The sequence below is a fragment of the Pyrgilauda ruficollis genome, unplaced genomic scaffold (assembly GCF_017590135.1).
Source record: "Pyrgilauda ruficollis isolate IOZ18807 unplaced genomic scaffold, ASM1759013v1 scaffold45, whole genome shotgun sequence".
Classification (NCBI taxonomy): Eukaryota; Metazoa; Chordata; class Aves; order Passeriformes; family Passeridae; genus Pyrgilauda; species Pyrgilauda ruficollis.
In genome coordinates, this window is record NW_024526044.1 from 2895945 (window position 1) to 2918723 (window position 22779).

The 22779-nt window shown below is 40.1% G+C and overlaps 1 protein-coding gene across 1 annotated transcript in view; it reads right to left on the reverse strand.

Moving 5' to 3' along the window:
• The window catches only part of GNAS (GNAS complex locus), an 87041-nt gene that overhangs the window by 26286 nt on the left and 37976 nt on the right, over positions 1–22779 (reverse strand). Inside the window, exons 5-6 of the mRNA XM_041478600.1 lie at positions 12372–12469; positions 10018–10023 (exon numbers count right to left, since the gene is read on the reverse strand). Of these exons, the coding sequence (XP_041334534.1) occupies positions 10018–10023; positions 12372–12469 (104 nt within the window). The remainder of the gene's footprint in view (positions 1–10017; positions 10024–12371; positions 12470–22779) is intronic.

Genomic DNA, 22779 nt, shown 5'->3' on the forward strand with positions numbered 1-22779 from the left:
CATTAGGGAAAGTCAGAGCTGAAATGGAGGTACCAGCCTCTGCACACAACAGCAGAAATCCCACCTATTTTTAGTTCACAATTCCAATAAGAAAACAGCTGGGAGTCTAATGAAATTATCTTGGTGACAAATTTAATGGACTGAACACTAAAGTTACTATTTTTAAGTGAAGTTCCTAATTATCCTTCAAAACAAGAAGCAATTAAGCAGCAGTGGAGCTCCAGCTTCCCAAGCGTCTGCAAGGCTCGGCTCCAATCAGATTGAAACTGGGAAGTGGCTCAACACCTTTCTGATCCTAAAAGTTGGTTGAGGGCCAGGCTTGGGGTTTGGTTGGGGTTTTTTTTAGTCTAATGAAAGCAGTTCTGCTTTGACCTGTCCAGTCCTGCCTCGTGCTGTTTTCCCTGCCTGAGCTTGGTGCAGCTGCAGGATTCACAGCCTGGGGAGGGAAGGGAAACAGCAGGGATGGTCTGGAGGGGCTGGTGATGATACCATTGAACCCTGAGTGGTAACACACTGCTGGATCACAGAGCAGCTCAGCTCTGGGGGAGAGAGCTGCATGGGGAAGTGCTCCAGCAGCAATGGAGAAGGGCCAAGGATCCCACCTAGCAAAGAGATCTGAGAGAGCACAGAGGAATTGTGGTATTTTCAAATTTACTGAAGCAGTCACATTAATCACAGTAAAGCAGGTTATAATCTGACATGTTCTTCTCCAAAAAGCTTTTTAAAACTGGCCATTTTAATTAGTGTTTCCCTTGGTAACTGTTCCACTGTGGCACTAATGAGTCTGTTGTACTTGTAACCTCACATAAGGCTATTCCACACTTCATACATATCACACACCTTATTTTTGAAAAAAATTTTGAACAACAGGGGTAGAGAAGCAGAATTCTCATTGAAAATACACAGATAATGTACTAATATCTGCATTTTAATAAGACATGGTAAGATCCCAGCATCTGGAATGCCCATTTGGGGAATATATCATGGTAAAACAGATCTCTAAACCCATCCTCTCATCCCTTCCACCAAACCACTCCATCGTGAGATTCAAGATCAAGAATCTTGGTGACAAGACCTTGAACAAGATTCTTGATGACATCACAATACTTCTTGGCATTAGAACCATGAAAGATTGATCATCCTTCATTCCTATGACTTCACTTAAAACCTCACACTATCCAAAATCACCCAAGGGTTTTTGCAGATGTGAGCTTTAATAATCCCCTTGAAGAAGAGCTGTATCAAAGCATCAGTTTACAAAGGGGGAAACTGTTTCACCCAAGCCCTGTCTGGGGTAACAAACTGAGTGCATCCTAAAGCAGTGTCCCACCCTGGGACAGAGGTGAACAAGGAGTTCTCCAGAATAAACAAGGAGAAGCCATTCCAACCCAGGGAAGAAAAGGAGTCTGCACACCTTAACTGCAAACTCTGCTCTTCTCCATGGCACACACAGTGATTGTCAGGGAGAGCTAATGAAAACACCAAAATAAAACAATCAGGAGGCTCACTCTTGAGACTCAGTTTGATGAAAGAATATCCAGAGATCAGCCACACTTTATGAAGCTGTGTAAGAAAATTGTCTTGCCAGGCACAAAGCTTCACAGTCCCTTCACACAACTCCTGATCTTGGAACATTATAAATGTGTAATTGAAGTCCCTCTTAGATACCTTAACAGCAGAAGTGGTGGGCAGTGGGGTCCTCAGAAAATTTGCAAGTATTACCAACAATGGCAATAAACACACAAAGAAAGAAGGCAGTTTAACAGCTGTGGGCATTTTGTAGGTGTATTGCTATTTTCATTCATTTATAAAAATCACTTAGGGTTCAGAAGGATCTTTTTTCTGAAAAACACAAATCTCTGAGCCAAGATCCCACAGCAGACCTGGCCATCTGACCCGGGCTGGATGTGGCTCCTGCCAGCACCACGCTCCTTCAGCAGCCCAGGAGCCAAGCAAGGCTCCTTCCCTCCCCCAGCTACAGGAGGCTTCCTAAAAATAGTCCTGTGCCAGCTTTTACTGGGGCTGCAGTTTACAGGAGCCCTCCGGGGGAAGGGGAACCTTGCAGAGTACCCAAGGCACTCACTGAAAATTTACTGGGCAGCTAACACTTTTCAAGTGTAAATTATCATCCAGACACTGAACCCCTCACTTCCATAATGAACACATTGCAATTTAGCTTTATTGGTGCATATCCTTCTCAGAGACTTAATTAGTGTACCACAATACAAATATAGTTAACGCAGATTTATATTTAACTACAACAACTTATTTTAACACGTTTCAGCTACAAAATCAATGTATAATATACTACAGAGTAATCAGTTCAAAATCACAAAACCTATCAATGACATCCTGCTACGAAATTACTCTTAATCACATGTAAAATTAGCTAGCAATTTCTTTCAGTTTATTTAGAACTTAGTCACATACTAAAAATACTGTATTTAAAGTTACTGAAGCTCAGCTTCGGTTTGAGAACTTCTTCACCTAATATGAGCTTAATCTACTTTTTAATTTCCAGCCTGCCCCTCCTGAAGTCAGGATTTTATGACCATGTTCTCTGCATGCAAGCACATGGTCTCAATAAACTTTTGAGCCTGCTGGTAAATTTATACCAAATGTCCTCCAGACATCTTTGTCAGGAGTCTCTAAAAAACAGTAACTTCAGCAATACCTGTGACTGCAGGCAAGCACCCAGACAAAAGAAATTTAAACTGAAGTCCCCAGTGAAGGAAAGGCTTTGGCATATCACCCAACAGTGGAGTTCACAGAAGAGGAGAACGAAGGGGAGAACGTGCAATCAGCAGCATCCAGTGCTGCCTCTCCCCAGGACTGGCAGTGATGGATCTGCAGAGATTCAGCCCAGGGAATAATTGGGAATCGAACCTGGTGCTTTCACACTGTGCCAGCAAATGTACTGGCCTCATTTCATCCTCGGATCAGGAATTTTCTGCTGACTTCCATCTTTCGGAACATGGTTGCTTTTACTTCCTTTTTTAAAGCAATTTTTATGAGGTTTTACAGTTGCTTTTTAGGTCTTACACTTGATAGAAGCATTCTCCTAATTGTCATCCTGTAATCTTGAGACGTTCCCTTTCTGCAGCAATGCAGCTGAGCCACGAGAGCTCTCACAAAACCCTCCTGTGCTCCAAAAGCTGTCGTGCCTGCCCACAAACAGCAGCTCCCAAGGCCAGGCAAAATGCTCCAGCACCCACTCACCCAACCCATCCAGGTGAATGAACTGCAAAATCCTAAAAATGCTGGTCCCACCTGCTTCAGGAGCGTGGCTGTCGGAGCACCAGGGATGCCCATCATTCCTGCAGCCCTGCTCTGCTGCAGCAGCGTTTTCTGTGGCTTCCACAGCAGCAATAGCCAGAGTTTGGGGTGCCCTGCCAGGACCCCAGCCATTCAGCACTGCCTCCCACAGCAGCTTCCCAACCCAGGGAACCCACCAGGAGCGATGCTCCAGCCTCACACCAGCCATGCAAAAATGATGCAACCAATGCCACGCTCTTCCTTGTTTCCTCAAGTGTTTATTTATAGCTTGCCCTGTATTTTGTGCCTGCAGATCTTCCTCCTGGCAGGAGGGATTCCCAGGAAAGGCTGCTCCAGCCCTTGTGGAAGGCTTTTATTCTGCTTGTTTCTGTCTCACACCGAATTGTTTGTTTGAATCACAAACCTCGTTTGGGGCTTTCTCTGTTTGCACAAAGGGACTTTGCAAGGGCCTGGGAGGGGGAGTGAAAATTCACTCTCAGAACTGCTGTGAGTTGTAAGAGTTGCTTGGATTGATTCTCACCATTTGACAGCCAGAGTGTTTCACCAGTACAGCAATCCAACACTGCAATTTCATTAACTCCAATACTAACATGTCAAGATGTCATTTGCTCTGAAGCTTAGGGGAATTTTATGGTAAAACTGAGCATATTTTTTGTATTAATGGTTAAACTTAAAAAAAAATACAGAAGTCTGGTACACTCAGGGTGCATGACAAACTTACAGAATTTACAGTCACAATTCCTCCTCTCATTTAACTTCTCACCCTAATTCATTCTGACCAATTCATTTATGACATTCATTCATTCCCAGTTCAGACTGACCACTACCTGTCTTTACAAAAACCAGAGGATTGAAGGATTACTGTGTACACAACAATCTACTATTTCCCTCATTCCAATTTTCTCAAAACATTTGAGCAATGTGATTACAGAAGTTTCACGTGCAGTAAACTTACTTTTAGGGTGAATTTGTTGCACTTTCCTTACCAGAAAAAAAGGCATATTCTCTGCCTGGTGAAGATATGATAAAAAATACAAAAAAACCCAAGGAATATCATTGCAAGATCCACGTACAGCAAAGCCAAACCCAAGGATCTGGAGCTTCCAGCATTTATGTAGCTTTGCTACTGTCTGACTCTCATCAAACACGGGGCCTGTCCTCAGTAAGAGCACCAAGGATGTGCTCAGCTCTGCACGAGCTGCCCAACATTTCCTGCCCTGCTGGGTTCCCCTGGCTCCAGGAATGTGTGCATCACTGGCAGGAGGAAAGGCTGCTCAATCCAGGCCACCAGAGACACCTGTGAAACCTGTTGGTAAAGAATTCACTCACAGGAGGAGAGTTTTGACATCATCTGCTTCAAGAGAGTTTCTATTAGCATGGACCCAGCCTCCTGAGTTTTTCTTAATCTTTATAATCATGAAAGAAAAATAGTATTGTGTAGTAATGCTGTGGTAGTAGCTGCAGTTAGTGATCTTATGAACAACCCAACATTCTAATTTCTTAAATACATTATTTTGTCTATAACACTGATGAATTGCTCAGAATGGATTGCACACTGAGGGCTGTGAATGCACATGACACTTTTTTTTTTTTACTAATATTATTAGTTGTTTGAAAACCACTGGTCATTTTAATTACATGGAAAACTATTTATGAAATCTCAAAACTTCACAATCAATCAACAAAAGTCAACCCTGCACATCTCCTTGACTAGAAGATGGTAATATACTTTTCAGGGTGGCAACTCTGTACCTGTTTTTGCAGCACTAGTTTAGCTTTAGGCACAATGTGCAGAGCCAGTGTTGTTCACTAATTCTCATTCTATTACAAACTTGTACCTAACAACAGAACAAGAGGCCAATACAGTATTCACAGCATCTCCTCCAAAAGCCTCAGTGGACAAAATATGTTTTTTCATACATTTCTACCACATTCACTCACACTATGATTTAATGCCACAACAAAAGCTTTTGAGGATGAAAAAAAATTACAGTGGGAAGGAATGAGGAACCTGTTGCCATTAAAATGCAGAAATTAGTGAGAGTTTAATTAACCAAAGGTTTTGGCTTATATTCCATCTCCTGTCTGCATTGCATTGCAACCTTTTCCCATCACCCACAAAAAAAAAAAAAAAAAATTCCACTGCATTTGCATTTGTAGGTCTGCAGAGAACAGAACCACAAAAAACAAAGCAGAAGCCTGAACAGGTATCTGAAATATGTTGACTTAGAAGTCCAGACACTACTGAGTCAAACAGACATGAAAGCAATTACAAAAATATGCATCTGACATTTATTTTAAAAAAAGCTCAAGATTACTTTCTCTTTTGGAAATAGAAATTCCTGGGACTAGGCATATTTTGTTATATTTATCTGTATGTTTAAAATCACTTGGTGATGCAAGTGTAATATTCTTATCAAACAACACAGTTTGCCACTGTTTGCCACATTTTTACCACTACTAACAAGGAATCCGTTCTTCTCTTTACTGAATTATTTTTAACTCTGTTAATTAACATTATGGGTATAGGCCACCCATCAAGAAATTTGGCTAAAGAACTTTGTCTGCAGAATTCTGGACTGTAGCCAAATACTTTTAGTACAGAATTATCTTCTGAAGATGCATCACTTAGGTTTATGCAGCAGTACTTACTTATACATTTACATTCTTTGGTAATAACAACTTTGGTTTCAAAGCCCACTAATAAAGTAAAATATTAATGGAGAAACATCCTGAGCAAACTACACCCTGGACTCCACTCCAGTATTCTCCTCCAGAGAACCAGAATGTCAGTAAGTTTGTTATCTAACCCTGCCTCCATTGGAGCACAGCAACCCACTGACCAAATCATGTGGGTGTCTGCATCTGATCTCAGAAAAAAATTACTATTTTAAAGACAAATTTTATTTAAATAAAATGCTAACATTCAGGCCAAACTTTGAAAAATACTCTTGATCCAGTGCAAGCCTAACCTGAACAAACGTTGTGCATGTGAATTATGTCTGAAACAAAGAAATAGCTGTTGTGAGAGCAAATCCATTCACACGTGAAAGCAAATATAAAACATCCATTTCCACTGAATCAGGCACCCATGAACACCAGTTTATCCTTAACCCCTGCAGGCATTAGCAAGTGATGCATTTAAACTAAAAGGCAAAGTCTGAGTATTTGGACACAGAACTCTGTCAAGAAATTGGGGAAGAAGTCCCAACCCAGCTTTTTCGTGCTCTACAACCAGGTCTGCCCCGCCTCCAGCTGAAGGCAAATCCTCAGCATTTACAACCAGGCAGGGAAAGGAAGCTGCATCTGCAGCCAAAGGCCAGAAAGGAACTGGCACATTCACAGATGTGTGGAACAGAGGAGAAATAAAAGCAGCAGATGAATGGAGGCAATGAATCCAGGAGGCTGGAAGTAAAAGTGGAGGCAGAAATCAGATTCTTGGAGCAAACAGTTAAAGCCCTTGACAATAATTCAGGATGATGTAATGGGCATCACACAGACCTCAAAAGGCTGTGGTATGACTTCTTCAGTTATTCTCATTTTGGACTTGCAAAGGTCTTTCTGCCATTATGGCTCATCAGCTTTGTGTCTTCCTTATTGCAGCACCTAACTCCTAACACTCAAGCAACCTATTGCAGGACACCTTTTGGTTTATCTTGCTTCATACTGGGATGTAATTTATTTTGAAGACAGAGGACTTTATCTGGGGTTGAGTGTAGCTTGAAATTAAGAATTTATGATTAGCTGTGACAAGATTGGGAACATGCGCTGGATTCATAATCCATTTATTGGCTAAATTTAGGTAATCTGGTTTTCAGAGCGCTTGCCAGCAGGCACATCCCTGCTACTGACAGTCAGCAAGAGAGGGCACACAGGTGGAGGAGTTGGGTATAATTCAGCTATTATATACTGGGACTCGTGCTGTTGGTAGTGACTTCACTGAAGTCATGCAGAGACAGGAGTTACTGTGCTCCCCTTCATACACCTAATACCCCACTGGACTCCAGAAAATGCACAGCCTGGGCTATATTTCTTTAATTGAAATTTAACCTTGTTTAAAACATGATCTTCTATTCCCTCAAGCTGAAGATGAGCAGGGAAAAGACCCTAATTCACTTATCTCTAAGCACTCTGGAATAGAGTAATGTGGATTTTATAATCAAGACCAAAAATTAGGAGTTAGATGATCTGGGTCTACTCTTTGGCTTGCCAAGGAATTCACACAGCAGTAGGCTGTGTCAGTTTTATTCCAGAGAAAGGGGACATGAATATTCTTCTTCCTCATGGGAATGTTTAACAATGTAATTGTCACTGTCCGTAAGAAGCTGGTGTATGCCAGGAATACATGCCAGGGAAATTCCTGTCCTGTTGAATTTGAGCACTCAGAAGAGCTGGAGACAAGAGAAACCACTCTGTCAAAATCACACCGAATGGAAAGAAAGTAAAAGGAAAAAAAAAAAAGTAATAAATAATATGCATAAGAAATTAGAGCAGCAATAGCACCCCTGATAAATCAGGCACTGTTTAAAAAGGTGAGACTTTGAGCAAACACACTTTACTACATGTTCCATGAAAGGAACTTTGTCATGAAGAGAAATCAACATGGAAGAAAATCATTAACTGCACAGATTGGGGCTCTTAACTGCTCTCTGCAAGTCTGCAAATCCAGAAATAAAACACACCATAAATCTTAATAAAAATATAAAGAATTCACAACATCAGAAATTAAAAAGCCTGTGTGCCCACATGTGCTGATCCTTCAGCAGCCCTGCACAGCAGTCGGCTAATAGCTGCACTCCCTGCCTTTCTTTGATAAGTATTTTAAAAACAAACATCTTAAAAAATACTCCTCATAAAACCCTTCTGGAGGAGCCTGGCACAGTTTCAAGGTATCAGAGAGGCTCTGCTGGTGCTGGAGATCCAGAAACGTGACCATGCACCTCCAGAGCCTGCTCCTTCCCCGAAATGGCAGCGCAGGAGAGGAGCGGGCGGCAGGAAATCGCGTGAGAACGGCTCCTCTGCTGCTTCCACCCTTCCTGCCATGGCAGCTCGGACAGGGGCTGCACACTCTGCCTCCCACTTGATTTCCTTTTCCACCCCAGCCAAAACCAGGAAGTGCCAGCGAGGGGATTCGCAGGGAAAGCGCGGCGCAAAATGAAGCGCAGAATGAAACGAGCGGCCAGGGCTGGCTAAAGCAGAAATTCAGGGATCTGTGGGCACAGCCTGGTATTAGCTACTCTAAAAAAGCACCAGGAGGATCATGTAGTACCCAGGCTTTGCTCCTAAGTGGCTGAATATTTAACCCAAAGGCTGCTGACATCAGTGCAGGTTTCTCCAGGCTCTGGGTAAGACCTGCCAGGACAGCAGGGCACCCTTCCTGTCCTGATGCCACACACAGCACATCCCAGGGGACAGATCCCGCTGGCCCTGACTGCTCTGCTGGGTGCTCCCAAGGCTGTAAAAGCAGAGCTGCTCAAATGAAACCTGAGGTAGAAGCATTGGCAACATCAGCGCTTCAAAGAGATCCTGTTTGTTTGTATTTGACAAACAGGCTTTGGCACATCACAGTGGAAATGGCTCCTAGATTTTTAATAATAAGTAAATATTCTAAATAAAATGTGACCCTGTGCCTCCAGGGAAGACATATGAAGGATAGTAAATTATTTAACACAGTTTGGGATTTTCTGTGTTCTAGCCACTTCTGTTTTCTTCTGTTTATTATTAGCCAAGAGCAGGATCACATGGCAGCTTCATACAAACAGTCTGTGTACATCCCTGCAAGATGCACGAGCAATGAAATTTGGTCTCCTCACAGATAAAGCTCCCTCTTTTCTTCAATGCTGAAATACAAACTGGTGACAATGGCACAGACCATGCTGTTCTAAATGCAGAATTGAAACTGATTTCTTAGCAAGGCCAGTTAAGAAAAGGGAAACAAGCTTTCTTTCCTTTCTCTGCCTCTCAAGACTGTAGAATTTGCCTGGGCAGGAAGTACAGTAAAGCTCAGGATGAGCAGAGGCAGCTACTCTTTCAAAATGAGCAGGGCTCCTCCAAAGTGACATTTTCATGAGGGGTCAGGGCAGGGTACCAGAAGGGCTCTCCAGCAGATGAGGTTACTGGCCAGCCCTCCCAGCTTCACACCTCCAAAGATCACAACTGCAGGGAAATGGGAAGCAGGATGGTACCTGCGGCTTTTGTAAAGATGTCTTTTCTAAGCCAACACAACCAGAGACTTGGTGGAGCAACAATCAGAGTGTGTAATAATGTCACTTCTTATGGGAAGATACTGCAAGTTGTAGAGATGCAGAGGAAGCATTGTACATTTAAAGCTACGGCGCCAGAACAGGTGAAAAATACCATTTTTGGACTCTAAACCCCCACACTGGAATTAGGGAGATAAAACATAGAGAATTACATTTGTTCCCACTTTCTGGGAATGAACATGCAGGAAAAAGTGACTTTTCCCTCATGCTCTGTCTGTCCAGGAGAGCTCCTGACCCCTCTGCAAATTCCCATCTTTCCTGAGCACAACCTCTGCAGAAGTTTGAGCTGCCATCTCTCCAGCACCTTTCTTTTCCAGATTCTCCATCCCTGACTCCTGAAAAGCCCTTCCCTCTCCTGGACTACAGCTAAGCTGTCTACATGTAGAACCAGCTTTTATCCATGGAAAGCAGAACTGCTAAAAGACAGGCAAAACTGATCTTCAAACCTTCGGCAGAATCTCCTCGCAAATATTCCTACACAAAACTGTGTCCCAACACTGACAAAACTTCCTTTTTTAAAAAATTCAGAATGTTAAATAAGCCCATACACTTTATACTAAAAAATTTAGTCTTCAAAAAATGACAGTTGAAAAGAATTACATTTTTTTACAAACAACTCTAAAAAGTTAGTTTTTGTGAACAAGAAACGTTTAAAATTTTAAGGCAAATAACTGAGCAAAGAATCCATTAATATTTAAGATCTTATTCAATTTTCAAGAGCAAGAAAGGATTTTTGGAAGCCAGATCGATCTTGAAAGAGAAAAGCCACTTTTCCATCTTCCATTTTCAGTGTAATTTTCTTGTTTTCAATGGGGACTTCAAAAGGGGAAAAGTGTTCAGAACCCAAAAACCCTCTCTAAAAGAATGGACAACCCCAACAGAATTTGCTCAATATTCTTTTTTTACTTCTGTTAGCACTAACAGCAGTAACTTGCACACTCATATTAAAACAGCCCTCCTTTAATAATCTCAGATACATTTTGTATTTTGCCTTTGCCACGTTTTTGTCAGTATATGCTCACCAGGTTAATTTAAATGCATCAATCAAGTCAGATTTTATAGGAAGCAATTTTTGTTAGGTCCCTTGAAAATTTAATATGATAAAAACAGGCTCAGCATTTCAAAGTGACATTAACCTCCAAGATAACATTTTTCCATTAAAAAACTCCTACTATGCATATTCTGTTATTAAAAACTCCACCACTGCATGGTCAAAAATGCCAGAAAGGACAAGAACTGTCGAAATTAACAATTAGAAATCTCCTTCTGCAAGACTATAGTGTCATATATGTTACTATCTTATTGAATAAATACTAGAATTATTAAATATTTTCAGTGGGAGACAGCATTTTTTATTTTATTTTCTTTAGGGAAAAAAAAAAATTTGTCAGCAATGTTCAAAGTTTATTTCTGGCACAACAGCCCATGATGTAGAATTAAGTGTTCCACTAGATGGAGCAGGATGGTAAAGCCATCATGAGGGCCACCTCCCCTGCTGATCCATGGAAAAGTCAATGTCCAGGGATGATAAGAATTTCAGCTTTCTTCTGTGCATTCAGGGCAGAAAAAGGGCAACACAAAACCCTCTTAGTGCTCAACAATTTCCTCCTTCCCAGCATAGAAGCTATTAACAAACACTAACCAGCAACAAACCCAGCCCTCCCTCACTTCTACCAACTTTACACTAGACCCAAAAGTTGCTGGATGCTTGTCTCAAAAAGAAAATCTTTGTACTTTTTTATTTTGTAGCAAGTGAACTTGCAAAAAGCTCCGTGCCAAATGATCAAACATTAGTCACCTAATGCAAAAGACATCGTTACACATCAAACAAATTCACTCTGGAAACAATGGCAAAACTTCAAAGAGGCTCCTACAAACCTGGAGCTGTGCAAGGCACAGTAAAATTATCTCTCTTGTCTCTTTTCAAACAGAGCTAATTGTTGATTTACCTTTAAGTCTACCTAAACAAACAAACAAAAGAAGAACCTTACAGATTTTGTTTCATCAGGTGATCTTTAAGACATGCAGTATTAGACAAACTGCAGTTGCCATCACTGTGTGAAACAAGAAACCTTCATTTTCTTGACCATTAAACCTTACTTCAGCTTCTCCAAAAGAAGCAGAGAGAATATAAACTAACAAAGAACAGTTTTAACCATTAATGTTTCAAATTTAAGTCCTGAAATTCTTGAGTACGCACAACAGAAGTACCAGGAATGGTCACAATTAACTCGAGCACCTTGCCATAAAAAGTCCTGAGCCACAGCATACTGCTGGATGTGATAAATAACTGCAAACATGCAGCAGGCTCTCAAAACAATACTAATAATCCCAGCAGTACAAATAGCAGAAGAGAATGACTCTTTCTCAGATATGTGCATGAAGGCACACAAGCAGAGCTCTGGTGACTGATCACAGGCTGCTCCCCATGACTGTCACTCCCATCTCTTTGTTTCCACTTAAATAAACTGCACTAGAAACCAAAGAGACAAACAGGTTTATTTCCCACCAACGTTCTCTCCAACTTGTGCACCACCCGAAGCTGACTTCTGGAGAGGATGGGCCAAGTGGAAGAGGCAGGAAATGCGGCCTTGCAGACAATAAAACTGTCCCCTCACCAAGGTTTTTATTAAAACCTTTTGAAAACACCTGTGGATGCAGATATTGATGTAGATATTTCACTGTAGATATTGTCTAACTGAACATCACTCTGTCCCACCTCTCTGAAGAGCTGATTACCAAGAATTCATTATGCACCACACACTGCTTTTCCAGGGATCAGGGAAAGCATCAGGACACCAGAGCAGGCACGGGCAGTGCAGCAATACTCACTACTGTGCACAGTCAATCAGCTGGTACTCGTTGGATCTCTCGTAGCAGGCTTTCACACCTTCATCCTGCCAGAGGGTTTTTGTGTGTTCATAAAACTCCTGAAATGGGAAAACAGTGTTATGGGAATGGGTTAGAGATGAAGAGAGTCAGCAAACAGCAATGTATCATTTTGTTTTGCAATGAGCAGGGAATGGAGCAGATTTAACAAAAATCTTTAACCAAGCTTTGGAACCTCACTACAAGTTCAGTTGGCTTTGTGTGTTTGACTTCAACACTCTATAACATTTAAAGAACTGTTTCTCAATCATTGATTGAATCCAAGCATCTACTGCAAGAAGGGTTAATGTCTCATTAATATCAATTTCATTGGCAATTTAATAATCAATGCTATTTGGTAACATTTGTTCTTTAACTCATGGTGTCACTGTATTTTACATTTATGTGGCTGTCACAGATTTTTTTTTTCTTCAATGAAACACTGCTTCTCTATGATTCCTACATGAATGATAATGATAATTAAGTTTTACATGACTTTGCAAGCTAGTGAGGATCTTCAGGGACTGTACAGACCTCTGTATCTTACTTAACTCTGTACCACTTTCGTAAATTTATTCTTTTACAGTGTAAAAAGACGCTGAACTACAGAAGAAAGACAGTGATTGAAGGCTAGATCATGTTTTGTCTCAGCCCTAAAAACTGTAAGCCAAGATATGAAAGCAGACAGCCAAAAATGCAGTGCTTCAGTTTTGCTGAACCTGTAACACAAGCTAACAACAGAAGCAAAAGCCCTTTTCATTCTGCATATGAAAGATGCACTTTGGCTCCAGCAGTGCGTGTGCAACACGGGACTGAACTCCTGGCCATCAGTCTACAAGAGCTCTGAACAGACTCAGAAAGAACAGCAGCAGCCTGGTGACTGAAATACACATAGACATCACTGTGGGCATCCTCTTATCAACAGCCATGGGTGTGCCTTGGCTATTTCTCAGAGCTTTGAAGTGTTGTGGGTAAAATACTTCCATTCTGGTTTTAAGTGGCAAATAATTAATTCTTTTAATCCAGATCAGCGCAAGACCTTTAAAATAGTTGTTGTAAATATTCTGTGTCTCCCTACCCTTTTTCTTTACAGAATTATTTTAAAGAAGAAAAATGTGTTATTTTTGCTGCTTCAAGGTTCCTCCATCTCTTGGGATATCAGTCTCTCACATTCCTTTACTATCAATGTAGTACAAAGAAAGGGGACACATTCCAAAGTTTCACTTTGAAAAGAGTTTAAAAAAAAAAAAATCACATTCCTACCAGAATCTTAACTAACACCTGAACTGTAGCAGAACAGCAAATCCTTTAAATTGCATCTAAAATATGTGTAGAGGCATCTTACAGTATATTTAATGCTGCTGATTTTCAGAGCACCTTCTTCTTGGCAGGTATAAGATGCATATGTGTTTGTGTGATCACACAATTACAAATACCAACGGTGGAAGCAGCACATCAGATGCAAATTTGATTGTCCTTTTATTGCTATTAAGGATTCCCTAGATGCACATACACAAAAATGAGAGCAAACACAAAATACACATCTAAATTTTGTTCTGATTTCTTGTAACGAGATGATGACGTTTATACGTGGTATTAGATGTCAGCTTGTTCCCTGCTTTTACGAACTGTTGATGAACAAAAAGAGCAGATAAATTTCTTTTAGAAGTAGGTAAGAAGATTTTACTTAATTTCTAGTATTTGCAGACTGCACGACTGTTTGCTTTTGCTATTAAAGGAAATAGGAAATGAATCGAAATCTTAATTCCAGTCCTCAGTTTTCTGTCTCCCACTGCTGGAATTATGCTCATTGGATACTTCAATTTTGAAGATTTCCAATTTCTTGGCAGTTGGAGGACTGTCAGTCACCTTCAACTGTATCAGAGCACGAGGAGGAAAATATCTTTCTAAAGGAAAAGGGAGAAGGTAGAGAAAGAAAAGGAGAGAGGGGAAATTATCTGCAATCTCCCTGTATCTGAACCAAACCCATTTTGGGGAATGTTTCTATATTTGTTTTTAAAAGTAACAGTTGTTCAATACAGAACATCATATGGCTCACTCAGCTTATGAGTACAAAGCTGGAAAATTGAAAAATGGAATCAGCAATTGTACAAGATTTTTTTTAATGAAACAGCAGTTGATTCAATGGACAAATAACTAGGCAATGATAAGTTCACAGAAAAAGCAGTAAAACATTCTTCATCACCAAAAAAATACAGATATAAAGTGAAAAAGTCAGTGCTTTAATAAGAAAAGTCACAACACAGTAAAGCTGCCACAAAATCTTTTCCTAATTACTGTTTCTCACTACAACTATGACACTTTGGTGGAAAGCTGATGTAAAGCAATTATTTCAAAGACCTTTCAAACTCCATAATGTCTTACATTTGGAGTAGTTTCTCCAATCAGATCTTAAAATGGGATGAAAAATAAAACCAGTTCCTGGCCCAGCACAAACACATTGGTAACAGAAAGCCCAGGGTTTAGTTTACCAGAACAGTTACATATTGTTTACAAGAGTCCTCTCTGTGCTCTAAGGGCAGTTTTCACTTCTAAGAAAATACATGAATTACAATAATGGGATAAAGATCAGTGTTTGTGCCTTGTTAGGCCAAATTAGCAATAAAATATTTGAAACTGTCTTCATGCCTGTCCTGCTGATCTGAACTATAACCAGCAATACTCAAGCAATCTTCTCAGTATGGTTACTAATTGTCCATCTGGGATGGAAAAAGAATTTAATTCCACATTCTTTGAACTTCTTACTGGGGTTTCAAAATCAGGATCTACAACAAGCAAAGAGCAATAGATCATTACACTAAGACGCAATGGGGTTTCTTTGGGATAGGTTTTTGCTGTTACTTTTGGTCTTTTTTTTTTGTTTATTTGTATCAATTGAGTTTTAAAAAGTGAACTGCATGACTCTTGAGATGGTCAAATGAAGGGCTTTCATTAATACACAACCTTTTGTCTTTAGGCCACATCTAAAACCTCTTCACACATGCTGGGACTGATGCTGAGCCAGCTCCCACAGCTGTGGAGCAGGAAGATGCTCACCCAAGCAGAGTCAGAACCAGCCTTGCAGAGCTCATCTCTTCTTTATTAGAAGCCTCCTTACTGTAGTGACTGATTTTGGAATTAAGACATAGTAGCTGGTTGAAAAAAACCCAGATTCTCCCTCCTCCCCAGTACACCTACACTAACCACAGCTCTGAAATAATATTTAAGAAAAGGAATAACACAAGAAATCCTCAGCATCCCATTTGAGTCATGGAATGTAGCCTGGGGCTGCTCTCAGGGAAGGCAAGTAAAACCACAAGATTTGTTATGTATTTAGGTAAAACAGGGGCTTCAGAGGCCACTAGAAAAATCAAGTTAGCAAAAGGGTTGGGTTGGTTTTTGGGTTTTTTTTTTTTTTTTTTTTTAGTTAAATAGGTATAATTTGTATGAGAGCTGTAAAAATAATAAGTTAGGAAACAAATTAACCAAAAGTAGCAGGAAAATTTCCTGAAAAGAAACAGCCAGAAAACTAGTCCTTACATGTCTGGTTCTTCTTTCCATAACACTGATTGATTTTCTGGCACATTCTAATATGACAGACTCTACAGCAGCATCAACAAAGGTTTTTCTTGCACTAGAAAAATGAACTCCCAACAAAACAGCTAAAATGAACAAATACTAAATAACGATTTGGTTTGAGATGACATTCATAACAAATAGGATTTGAATGTTAGGTTCCAAATGATCCATAGTATTTGCAGTGTATGATCATCTTATCCATTTCTGCCCTATGCATACTTAAAATTGAAAAAAAAAAATCCAAATTACGTAATTTTCCATTAAAAAAAATAAAATGCTACAGTGTCACAATACACACCCAAGATCCTGTTTAAAGTACAGCTGAAGCTGTGTAAAGCAACAAAAGTCAACAGAAGTGGTGACAGGATGGCACCACCAGGGAGGTGAGGAGTGAATTCCTCCTGAGCTTTATGTCAGGATTGGAGCATTTACTCACCACCAGAACAGACCTTACATGTCCCAAAATGTTCACATCACCCTAAAGAGAACACTCAAGGAAAGGAATGTCAATGTAACAGAGATCTGAAGAGAACAAACTGACTGGATCTGCTCAGGCAGGGGCACAGTTTGAATTCCGGGCACAATCCCCACGAACAGGCTCCACTTCTGGGAAACCATAAAAACCCTGGAAAATCCACTGGCTGGGGAAACCTCCTTGGTCTTGCTTAGATAACTGAAGGACAAAGGACCACAACTTGGTGCTGCTGAGGAAACCTCATGTCTCATGATACCATAACACCACAATGGTTAAAAAGCCACATTTATGTGAAATGTGTTTCATTATTAATGTTTTATTTATGAGGCGACACTTTCCCCACCTACTGAAAGCTTCCCAATACAATGAGTCAATAGGCAACATTTGTAAATCACTTGCATTCACTTACAGGAATCTCTGCAGACCTCTAGAGAAAAAAAAAAAAAACATCAGTGGAAACGTGGAAGGGATGCTTGGAAAATTGTTATTTGTTCCAGAAAGATCTTGCTGACAAAATTCTGGATTAGAAAAGGGACAATGCAGAGTCTAATCAAGTTTAAACCTACTTGTATTGGAAAATTTCAGCAAGCTGAATAAATGGCAGCAGGTAAACAGTGGTTTTGCACAAAGTTAAACTACAGAAAGTGTTAAAGAACTTGGGGGCTGAGCACTTTGGTTGTTAAAAAAAATAATCCCCAGGAGACAAACTCCAGGCCTGGGAAAAAATAAAGGAACCAAGATCTGCTTTTGAGAAGCATTCTGAAAGGATAAAATACTAGTAGAAAATGGAAGAACATAACTGGACATACTGTCTACAAGGCTTTGTCCCCTCCAGATATATAAATACCCAAGAGACTTAAAAAAAAATGTTTATGAAGCAATGTTTTATAGGCATTAGGATGTTGGCAGGGAAAAACATTGGCACAGCCCATGCCACTGTGACACCAGACTCACAGGAAACTTAGCATGGACATGCAACATTACCTTTTCTTTGTAAAATATAATATAGGGTGGATCCTTCAACAGAACAGTTTATTTACTAATTCCAGCAAAAGTCAATGCCATTGAAAGAAACCTTACCTCCTAAAAGGTGTGTACAACCATTATACAATGTTGTGGTTAAAACTGGGATTCAATTCCTGGGCAAAGTTCACTGTCCCATGGAGCTGCACATTTCATAATAAGAGTTTTAAATAGGTCACCGACTTACAAATCAAATGATTAAAGGTCAAACCAAACCAGCTTCTAACTCTAAAACTGTCTCCTGGAGGACTTTGCTTCCCAACTTGTGCAGCTTTTAAAAGCAGCACTGAGCGCTGGCTCCAAAGCCCTCGAGAGCCCTGCTCTGCCAGGGGAGCACAGCCAGGCAGCTCTGCTGCATTCCACAAGGCAGGCACTGCAGCGAGGCAAGGTCATGGCATGGCAGGGCAGCACTCAGCATTCCAAGACCAACTGCACCAGCTGCTTTTCTCCTGCCAGGATAGGTAAGTACCCACCGAACGGATTTATTTCTCACTGCTCTGTATGAACCAAGCCATCACTCCTGACTGTACGGGTGCTCAGGGAACAGAACTCATGGCATCTTTTCGTTCTCCCCAAGTTTGGGCAGGGATACCAGAATGTGTTAAATTTGTCAAATCAGACAGTTTAATAAGCCACTTACTTGAATAGGGAAACATCTGCATTCCTAATGGTGTGAACAAGTGTTAATTATTGCTTGCTATTTTAGGGCAAATACGCTGATGATATCACAAAGGAAACGCATACCTACAAATAGTTGAAGATATTCTCCAGTTACTGGCATGTGTCCAGAGCTGAATACAAAACTCTTTGGGAGAGGCCCAGTGCACTCAGCACTTCCCATAACTGAGTCAGAAATATTTTCAGCAAGGATTTAGTCTCATTATCAATAGTTTTTCATGCTTGAAAAAGAAGAATTATGCTGAAATATTCTGTGTTTCTGCTTGCTAACTTCCAGTAGTAGAAATTAAACTGGATGTTGCTGCAAGGACTGCCCAATGGGAAGGGAATTCTATTTGAGAAACTTCTGTCAAGTTTGAACTCACATTGTTCCCCTTTGTTAAGAGTTTCAAAACAGCACAGCGTTTCAGAAATGTGCCAACACACAAATCCATACCCATAAGCTACAACGTGCCTTTGGTTGGAAGTCCTTAATAACATAACATCAAACCATTTCTCTTTTATTTCTACTTTCACAAGAAGTTTAATTGCCATAGAAACTTTATCTGTTGATACCAGAACACAGCTCTTCATGCTAATTAGGGAGGAAAATTCACTTTGGCTGAGAGCAGCAAGCTTGCTCCCTATATTGTCAAAATTCCTCTGCAATTTAAACCAAATAATCAGTGTTCCTCTGCTTCTTCAAAGTCATACATAGAAGGAGGCAATTCATTAATGGATCAAACTTCCTGATAGCATAAAAGGCACAAAGAAGTCTTCTACCCCATTCCAGCTCTCTCAGAGCAGTTCAGAGTGGTGACAGAGGCAGCCCAACCATCAGCTATTTTTGGAGACTTCAGTCTAAGAAAGAAGGTTTAATAAAACTCTGAGAGATTTCCTTTGAGCCTTAAATCAGGGTTTGGAAAATGTCTTTCATACTACATCATTAGCTGTTTTTTGTTTAATGAATATATAGTAAGCTTGAACAGTCAAACCCAATGACTTTATTCCCTTACCTGGTGCCAAGAACAAACACCTGGGACCACACTAAACTCTGCTGGTTCCTTTCACCTTGGAAACAAAAAGCCTCTTTTTGCCAGAAACTTCCACCAACAGAAATGGGTGTAAGATAAAATAGTTCCCATTCTAAATTTACACAAATCCCAAGGAGAGCTCACTAACCCTCCTCCAATCTTTCTGAAGCAGCAGCATCTGTACTCATAGAAGTGTTCACAGGCTCACAAAAAAGTCTACACAAAAAAACAAAGAAGCTCAAATATACTTAAAAATAAATTAACTGAAAGTTCTGCTTAATTACTGGCATTTCTTTATAAGAGTAAAAGACACTCTGTTTCCTGGGAGCTTAAAAAAAAAATCTTAAATTTTACTGGAACACTGGAGAAATGTCATGTACTCTCCAAAGCCCAGCTGAAAACCCTGACCAGTCAGCTGAGCACAGCAGGGCTGTGCTGGATCCACTGTGATACCAGGGAGGCTCACAGGTATAATTTTATTTCATCTATGCATACACCAATATTTTGTGATAGTCTCTTACTGTGATTAAAACCAGAAAATGTTTAAGAATTTCCATATTAAATTATGCCTATTTCCTGTTTAATTCAGCTGACAGCTCTTGTATTTCAACATAAATTGAATTAATCTGTCCTTGTTCTTTAAGACTGCTCTGAGAGGAAAACAAGATGTATCAAGAGAAATTAAGTCACGTGAACTTCTGAACCTGTAAATATGGTCTGATAGGGTGGGCATTTACTGGGTAAAAATACAAGTTCAGAACAAAGCATCAGCATTTACTTCAAATGCTAATCAAATAAATTAGTGATAAAGTAAAATATAGAGATTTTTGTACTATAATAACAACTGGACTACAGAAAAGACATGTATATAATCCCATTGCCTCAAGTCCTGGGCTTCAGATTCTCCAATTTCAGGAAATTCTTTGTGGGATTTCAACAGAATTATGTGAACACCTCAGTGAAAGCACTGCATAATTCAAAGGGCTGAAAAAACCCCCACCAAAACGCTTCCAATAAATACGAACAAAATGTGCTAGATATTCCTAGTCACTTAAGGGTAAAACATTCCTATCAGGCACTTATCCATGTAGACAAAAATCAGAGATTTCAGGAGATTCATTTACAAATCATTAATAGTTACATGTGTTTCAATTATGAGAAACAGAAATGAAATCAAGTGGCTGCCTGCCTCACAGACCCTATACTAGAAGAAGGCTTCAGAAGAACTCTTTAATTAATCTGTATTCAAGAATTCTTTCTGCTATTAAAGGATAGGAAAACCAGCTTCACCTAAGTTCCTGTTAAACTCTGATCAGGTAGACTCAATTGGATTATCTGGAAGCCCATTGAGAGGGAGCTGCTCTGTGTAGATAAGATAATAGAGATTTAAAAAAGAGTAAGTAAGGATTATTTCAGAGGATCTAGCACCACATTTTTGATACTGTCTGTAAGACTTCCCACTCCTTTCCCTGAACAACATTAACATTCCTGAGGCAAAAATACTTCACTTTTCCACATTTTCTACTAGTTTTGCACCTCAAGATGCATCTCCAAGATACGTATTTATCAGTCTTTTACACATAATAAGACAGAGGATACTAAAAAATGATGAAAAGGACAATAGACATTGAGGTGTCTTGCTCAAAATCATAAAAAATCTGGACAAGAAAAAGCTGGAGGCCCTAATTTTCTCTCTGTGGTAAGTATCCAAACTGCACACAATATCGTGTAGACACCCAAGAAATCAGGCTCTGCCTCCCACCTTTCCCAGCTTCCCAGGGGTATCCTCACCAAAGAAAATGTTTTGCCTACTTTCACACCCCAAAATCTGTGACATTTGAGATATCCTCACGGGAAACGTCCCCCAGTGCAGTGAATATGTTTGTCATTACTTTATAAAGCCAGTGATGCTGTCAAACCAGAGCAGCTCTCTTCTTCTGCCATGACGTATTTAGACAGGAATAATAATATATCAATCATTATACCCATCAGGGTGGTTATCTACAGGGACAGATAATTTTGTTCTGTTGCCTACATAATTAAGGAACACTTCTGGCAGCAAAGAGATCCCAGCTCACATCTTTCCTTACTGAGACTCTATTACCTCATTACCATCTTGAAGATTTTGGTGTCAAAACCATTTTAAGGACTCCAAAGCCCCGTTCTGACCCTGCTGCAGGTTAAGGGATCACACCGAGCACCTCCTCCTTTGTACCACACTGCCAGGTTGTAAATCAGACCTCAAAACTGATCCCTGTTAAAAATAACCTCCCCAAAATAGAAGAGAGAAGGAGTAAGGGTTACCAGGGTTATTTTTAACCTGGGCTGGTTCAATGCTCTGGTTGGCACTGGGACCCAGAGAGGTTTTCCTGGCCCGGTGTGGGTGGCACATCCCAGTGTGGAGAAGGGGGAAGGGGTGGCTGTGGGCACAGGGGATGCTGAGCTGCCTTTGAGGCTGAAGCCAGAGTGTGGTAAAGCTCAAGGACACCACTCAAAAACCATAATAAAACCATTCAGCAGCAGAGGTAGTGGGAGATTCAAAATAACTACAATGGAGCAGTGTAATAAAACTTAAACTGAAACCAAGAGACCTGCAGAGAACATCCACATCTCTTTTGAACATCCACAACCTAGACAGCCATAGGCTCTGGTATTTTGCCTTTCAATAGCTAATACTCTGATTCTACTACGTTCCAAATACCATTTTCTGAATTTAGCATGGTATTTTCAAGAGACATCTTCCTCAGCTGAAACCAGATAAATTAAAAATAGGTAGCTGTAAATCCTGCTCAGCTATTTTGAATATTTCATTAAAACCAGAGAATTATAAATGGACTGTGACCCAAAGTAAATAGGTCTTATTTGGTAGCTTGGTTCAATTGGGTTGATCATGGAGTGTGAAATGTTGATAAAATTGGAACATTTCCTTCCCTCTTCTAAAAGTAAGAGCAAAAAGAAAGGGATGAGAAGAAGGCCACTGTTACTGGGGATGAAGAAAATATCCTAACCACTGTCTGGTATGCAGAACAGGAATAAAAATATCACTTTTATAACCCAGCTAACCCAACATCACCTGACATTCGAGACAGATATACAGCTAGTTTGAATTATTCTAACTACTTATGAGGTTGATTTTTGACACTGAAAACACACACACACAGTTGTGTCAAGCTACGTGTATCAAAGAGTGTATCTGATGGAAATACCATTTGGAAGCCTCAACTATAGATCTGATCTACTAGAAACTGCAGTATTTTAAAATACCAGCATGGTTATGTGGACAGAATTCCTTCCAGTCAGTACTATGTTTTGCCTTTCTCCATATGCTACTACTTGTATTCAAAAATTTAATTTCTTAATACCAACTGTGCTGAATTAATAATCTCCAACATAGTAAATCTTCAGCTTTAAAGGGGATGTTTAACCTAGCATTACACTGTACCAACATTATTTTTAACTCAAGCTGTTGTTTTTTAGGTTTTCTTAATTCAAAACAATATGGTCTACACAAATGACACACACTTCCTGTAAGTCAAAAACTGCAAAGCAAACAGATGGAGACCCAGACTAAGAAAAGAATTAGAATATCAGAATACAAAAGTTG